Raw genomic sequence first — 6,703 nt, forward strand, 5'->3', positions numbered from 1 at the left:
TCGTAACCTCAGAAGAGCAATTAGCTGATGTTCTTACTAAAGGTGTATCTCACAAGGTGTTTGACAGCTCAGTTGACAAGTTGGGCATGATTGACATCTATGCACCAACTTGAGGGGGAGTGTAGAAAGCTGTATATTACGTTTTATGTATAGAGCGCAGGCCGCACTCAGATATGAGCATGATGGAGTGAACCCCGCGCCTCAGGCATGACCAAAGTCCAGTAGCTTGGGCGCACCCTGCGCCCTTCTCCAGTACAAACAGGGCGCACCCTGCGCCCCGTGTTTCTCAAGCCACCGACTGTTTTGTTTATATTTGTAGCAACCTCTATATAAACAATTGTAACCTCTTTAGAATACAATCAAGTAAATATACAACTGAATTGAATTGAATCCTTTGGTTCTACATGGTATCGGAGCCAAACCATTGAAATCCGCTGTGTATTACAATCATTAATCAAACCATCCTTGAATCCATGAATCCTTGAATCTCAAACCCAAATTTTTTTTTTCCAAAACCTAAACCCTAAACTTAAATTTTTTTGTTTTCTTCTGCAATGGCTGACAACAATTCTTCAAACGTCATTCATCACCACTACACCCCACAAGACAACTCAGTGTTCCTAAAATCTATTTCATTAGATGAGTCCAACTATACCATATGGGCTCCTCTCATGTGGATGCATATTGGAGCAAGGGGAAAGATTGGTTTTTTGACTGGCACTAAGGTTGAACCGGATATGAATTCGACCGAATATAAAGGTTGGGCAATAGATAATGAAAAGGTGAAAAGTTGGCTTATTGATTCTATAGAGATTTCTCTTATGAATCGATATATTCGTCTTCCTACTGCCAAAGCCATTTGGGAGGCTGTGGAGAAGACCTTCTATGATGACTCTGATGAAACTCGAATTTTTGAATTGAATACGAAGTGCTTTGAAGCGAAGCAAAATGGGAGACCCATTCCTTCCTATTACAACGAATTGGTGGCCATGTTCCAGGAGATTGATCAAAGGGTGACCTCCCAGAATAACAATGTTGTAGCTGTAGTCCAGGACACGTCAACAATGTCCAAATTGCTGGTTCATATATTTTTGCGTGGACTCAATTCGGAGTATGATCAGGTGCGTGGAGAGATTCTTTGCAAGGACCCTAAATTTTCCTTGGAGCAAAGCTATGCTTACATTTGCAAGGTGCAATCGGAGAAACAGGCTATGGGGCGCACTGTATCAACTGAATCTTCTGTCTTGGTTGTTTATAGTAAGACAATTACTCCACCCGGTTTCTCTGGTTCTTCACGCCACCCTAAAGGTAAATCCAATCCTTATGCAGATAAAAAGTGCAGTGTTTGTGGAGAATTGGGTCATAGCAAGGAGAGATGTTATAAAGTGATTGGCTATCCTGATTGGTGGGACATCGCAAAGAGGCCTCGTAAGAATATAAGCAAGGCTGCCATTGCGAATGCTGTGCATGGACATCCAGACCATGCTTCGACAAATGTAACTCAATCAGGTATGAATGGTAAGGTTATTTCGAATAGTACATGGATAATTGATTCGGGTGCATCTGACCATATGACAAATGACCCTAGCCTTGTGGAAAGTTTTAGAGCTTCATCTCAAACCGTTGTTTCTACTGCAGATGGCACTCCAACTCCGGTTAATGGAGAAGGTTCTATTATGTTATCTAAAACCCTCACTCTTGAATCTGTCTTAGTTGTTCCATCCCTTGCTTATAACCTATTATCTGTTTGTTAAATCATTCTAGCACTTACATGTACTGTGACGTTTTATCCATCCTTCTATGTTTTTCAGGACATTCTGACTCGACAAGTCCTTGGTTATGGTGTTAGAAGGGGGAAACTGTACTATCTGGATTTGACAGAAACTGGAGAGAAACAGAAGAATTCTCTGGGGCAAGCTAATCAGTTCAATAGGGTCGAGAATGCAAAAGAAGTTGTGTGGTTATGGCATCGTAGGTTAGGCCATCTTTCATTTAGTTATCTTAAGAGGTTGCAACCTCAGTTATTTTCAGTTGTTAGTGAGTCTGAGTTTCATTGTGACATTTGTGAACTGGCCAAGAGCCACCGTATTTCATATTCACCAAGTATTAATAGATGTCCTGTTCCTTTTATGAAAATTCACCCTGATGTTTGGGGTCCTGCCAAAGTTTCTTCATTTTCTGGAGTTCGCTATTATGTGACTTTTATTGATGATTGCACTCGCATAACTTGGGTGTCATTACTGAAAAACAAAAGTGATGTATATGAGATGTTTACTGGTTTTTACAAAATGGTGGCGACACAGTATCACCAATCTATCAGGGTTTTTCAGTCTGATAATGGTGGCAAATTTGTGAATGGCCTCATGTCTGATTTTTCCGGTCAATTGGAATTCATCATCAAACCTCCAATTATGGTACCCCCAACAAAATAGTTTAGCCGAACGGAAGAACAGGCAGTTGATGGAAGTTGTTCGTGCTTCCTTATTTGTCATGAATGTACCTCGATCCTATTGGGGTGAAGTAGTGAAATCAACAACCTATGTTATAAACCGTACTCCCTCACGGGTAATTGAGTTCCAGAATCCTTATCAAAAACTCCATACACTTTTGTCCATCCCATCCATTCCTAACTTGGAGCCTCAGGTGTTTGGATGTACAGCTTATGTTCATGTCCCACAACCAGAATGAAGTAAACTTGATCCTCGTGCGAAGAAGTGTTTTTTTGTAGGTTATGCCGAGTTTCAGAAAGGGTATAGGTGTTATGATCCAATTACTGACAAGATGCATATATCTCTTGATCACTCATTCCATGAATCCGACCCGTATTACTCAGGGGGAGTTTCCCAGAATTTCCTTCAGGGGGAGAGTGCCAGCAAAGGGAATCCTGATGTCTTTGGGGAATTGGAACACTTGGAGGAACGATTTGAAGTTCCTGAAGCAGAAATTGATCATGTAGCAGTAAAGACAGAAGCACATGATCTGGATGTATCTAGAACTGTAGTACAAGACATTTCCCCCTCTACATCAATAACTGAAGATCTCGATCAGAATGATCCGCCTCAAGTACCTCCTATAATTGTTAATGAATCTATTGGGTTAGAAAGTCTTGAAACTAGACAATCACAAAGAACTAGTAAAGGAGTTCCTAAGAAACAATATGAACCAGACATCAAAGCCAATGCCAAATATCCTATAGCTAACTCTATGTCTAACCATAGCCTTTCTGAGTCACATGTACTTATAAATCAATTATCTACTGTATCTATTCCTAGTAACGTGCAGGATGCTTTGAAAGATTCAAAATGGAAGAAAGTAATGAATGAAGAATTGGAAGCCCTTCAAAAGAATGTAACATGGGAGGTAGTTGATATGCATGTTGGAATGAAGATTGTTGGATGTCGTTGGGTGTTTACTGTGAAGCTTAATGCAGATGGAACTATTAATAGATATAAGACGAGATTGGTTGCCAAGGGATACACACAGCGTTATGGAATTGATTATGAGGAAACTTTTGCACCTGTGGCAAAAATCAATACAAATCAATTTTAATTTGCAAACAAATAAAGGTTGGCCCTTGCACCAGCTTGATGTGAAGAATGCATTCCTAAATGGGAATTTGGAGGAAGAAGTATACATGGATATGCCTCCAGGTGTGAAGAACCATCCCAAAGATGTTGGGAAGGTGTGTAAACTGAAGAAGGCTTTGTATGACCTGAAACAGTCTCCAAGAGCTTGGTTTGGAAAACTTACACATTCAATGAGAGTTTTTGGGTACAAACAGAGTAATTCTGACCATACCTTATTTATCAAACACAAGGATGGTAAGATTACAGCTCTAATTGTGTATGTTGATGACATGATCGTTACAGGGGATGATCCGAAGGAAATAAATGAATTGCAGAAGTATTTGTCGGCAGAATTTGAAATGAAAGATCTAGGATAACTGAAGTATTTTATAGGAATTGAAGTTGCAAGGTCTGAAAATGGGATTTCACTCTCACAGAGGAAGTATGTCCTAGATTTGCCTAGCCTGCTGAAACAAGAATGTTAGATTGCAAACCAATGGAGACACCCATTGAGATGAATCATGGACTCGCCATTCATCCTGATCAAATTCCTACTGATAAAAGAAGGTATCATCATCTTGTAGGAAGGTTAATTTATCTCTCTCATACTAGACCTGATATTGCTTATACTGTGAGTGTGGTGAGTCAGTTTATGCATTGTCCTAGTGAAAAACATATGGATGCAGTCTCTTGTATCTTGAAGTATTTGAAGAAGGCACCGAGCAAAGGTTTACTGGTTGGAAAGTATGATGTGCTGGATATTGTAGGATACACAGATGCAGATTGGGTTGGTGATAGAACTGATAGACGTTCTACATCAGGATATTTCACTTTTGTCGGTGGAAATCTTATAACTTGGTGTAGTAAGAAGCAAAAAGTTGTTGCCAGATCGAGTGCAGAAGCTGAATTTCGAGGTCTGGCATAGGGAGTATGTGAATTGTTATGGATTCGTTCTATCTTGATGGAATTAGGCTTTAAGCTTCAAAAGTCTATGGATTTACATTGTGATAATCAAGCTGCTATTCAAATTGCACATAACCCAGTTTAGCATGATCGAACAAAGCATGTGGAGGTTGATCGTCATTTTATTAAAGAAAATCTTGACAGGAAGGTTATTCGTTTTTCGTTCATAACTTCAGAGGAGCAATTAGCTGATGTTCTTACTAAAGGTGTATCTCACAAGGTGTTTGACAGCTCAGTTGACAAGTTGGGCATGATTGACATCTATGCACCAACTTGAGGGGGAGTGTAGAAAGTTGTATATTGCATTTTATGTATAGAGCGCAGGCCGCGCTCAAATATTAGCATGATGGAGCGCACCGCGCGCCTCAGGCATGACCAAAGTCTAGTAGCTTAGGCGCACCCTGCGCCCCGTGTTTCTCAAGCCACCAACTGTTTTGCTTCTATTTGTAGCAACCTCTATATAAACAATTGTAACCTCTTTAGAATATAATCAAGTAAATTTACAACTGAATTAAATTGAATCTTCTGGTTCTACACATATCTCACTTGCTATTTGCTGATGACAACTTTTTTTTTTTTGCAAGGCTAATATCGACGAGTCTCACAAGCTTAAATATATCCTCGATGTTTTCAAGAATGTCTCTGGTAAGGAAATCAATTTTAAAAAATCTAACATTTTCTTCAGTAAGAACACTCATCACAAACGCCAGAGATTGGTAAAACGGATTCTTAAGATTAAGAAAAGCTTTACTTCGGACAAGTATTTGGGAACACCCTTGGTATTAAACTGACGAAGTACACAAGACCTCAATGAGGTCACTACTATCGAGTTTTTCAGATGATGGAAGATTGAAGAGCTAATATTCTCTCCCAGACAGGAAAATTCACTCTCATCAAATCAGTCACTTCAGCCATATTGTCATATCTTATGTCGATATTTGATGTACCGGTCACTACATGTTCCAAATTGGACTCAATTAATGCAAACTTCTTTTGGGGATAGAATGAGAACAATGCAAACCAAACCCATTTCATTTGCTAGAACAAAATTTGTCAATCCAAATCACAGGGCGTGCTAGGCATCAAACTTGTCTCAAACCACAACACAGCTTTACTGGCTAAGCTTTTCTAGAGATTGGTCAGAGAACCTGAAAAGAATTGGGCACCTAGCCTTATCAAACAATATTTTCCTAGAACACCCATTCTCATAGCAAAAAACTCGCCTAATTCCTCCAAAATTTGGAAGGGCATTATAAAAGCTTGCAATGAGATCCTACCAAACTTGTGTTGGCATATTATTGGTAATGATGCAAACATTGACGTACATTTAGTTGGATCTGTGGATCCCTACCATATGTGACCATAAACCTTTTGGGTCACCACCCAAGCCAAACCAATTTCAGTTTGTGTATGATCTTATTGATCGATCCCATAAACAGGGTATGGAACTTGGATATTATAAACTTGTTATTCGTCTTCGTAGTGGCAAACGAAATTCTTAAGGTCCCACTCAGCCATACTGTTTATGACGACACTATCAAATAGTTAGGAGAGAAGAATGGTGAACTCACAGTTAAGTCAGTTAAGTCAGTGTACAAGTATCTTAGCAGTAATCACCAAGAAAATTCACCTTCTTTATAGAATTCCATTTGGCCGCACCTCGACAATACGTACTCAATGGGTAAAGCTCTTCTTATGGAAAGTAGTAAAAAATGCATTGCTAACAAAGAAAAATTTAAGTTACCGGAACATAATTTTGTCATCTGTCCAAGATGTAATAACCAGGTGGAATCTACTTCCCATGTTCTCTTCCATTGTACTATGTTTAAGTGTATTTGGTCTGATTCTGGTCTTGGCTTAAGAATTGAAAATTGGAATCCGAGTGATTATCTCAGCTCTGTCTTGTGTAAGTCTTCTCAATCGACACAATAATAAGCATAATACCATAGATATGCTTAGCTCCGTAGCTACAACCATGTACTCTATATGGATCGATCGAAATGATCTCACCTTCAACAACAAGCAAACTCCGATCCCTGCTATCCTCTTCAGGGCAAACACTTACATCACCAAGAACAACCAACCACTTATCAGGAGTACCAATTGGCCCAACATAGGCTTAGATTGGTTATATATATCTATAGATGTATCTTGGGTGGACAATTACACCGAAT

At 39.3% G+C, this 6,703-nt stretch overlaps 1 protein-coding gene across 1 annotated transcript; it reads left to right on the forward strand.

Moving 5' to 3' along the window:
• Nucleotides 1-554: 554 nt before the first annotated feature.
• On the forward strand, nt 555-4,051 carry LOC147490148 (uncharacterized). Its single transcript, XM_086574817.1, has 6 exons — nt 555-1,745; nt 1,812-1,971; nt 2,729-3,234; nt 3,388-3,522; nt 3,584-3,821; nt 3,960-4,051. Exons 1-6 carry the CDS (start codon nt 555-557, stop codon nt 4,049-4,051), a joined length of 2,322 nt encoding a protein of 773 aa, XP_086430943.1.
• The last annotated feature ends 2,652 nt before the right edge of the window (nt 4,052-6,703 follow it).

This window comes from Coptis chinensis, chromosome 7 (genome assembly GCF_015680905.1).
Source record: "Coptis chinensis isolate HL-2020 chromosome 7, ASM1568090v1, whole genome shotgun sequence".
NCBI lineage: Eukaryota > Viridiplantae > Streptophyta > Magnoliopsida > Ranunculales > Ranunculaceae > Coptis > Coptis chinensis.

Coding starts and splice junctions, on each gene's coding strand:
- LOC147490148 (XM_086574817.1), top strand. CDS start 555: ATGGCTGACAACAATTCTTCAAACGTCATTCATCACCACTACACCCCA. Junction 1,972..2,728: donor AGTTGTGTGGTTATGGCATC/GTAGGTTAGGCC, acceptor GTTTTTTTGTAG/GTTATGCCGAGTTTCAGAAA. Junction 3,235..3,387: donor ATAGCCTTTCTGAGTCACAT/GTACTTATAAAT, acceptor GTTGGAATGAAG/ATTGTTGGATGTCGTTGGGT.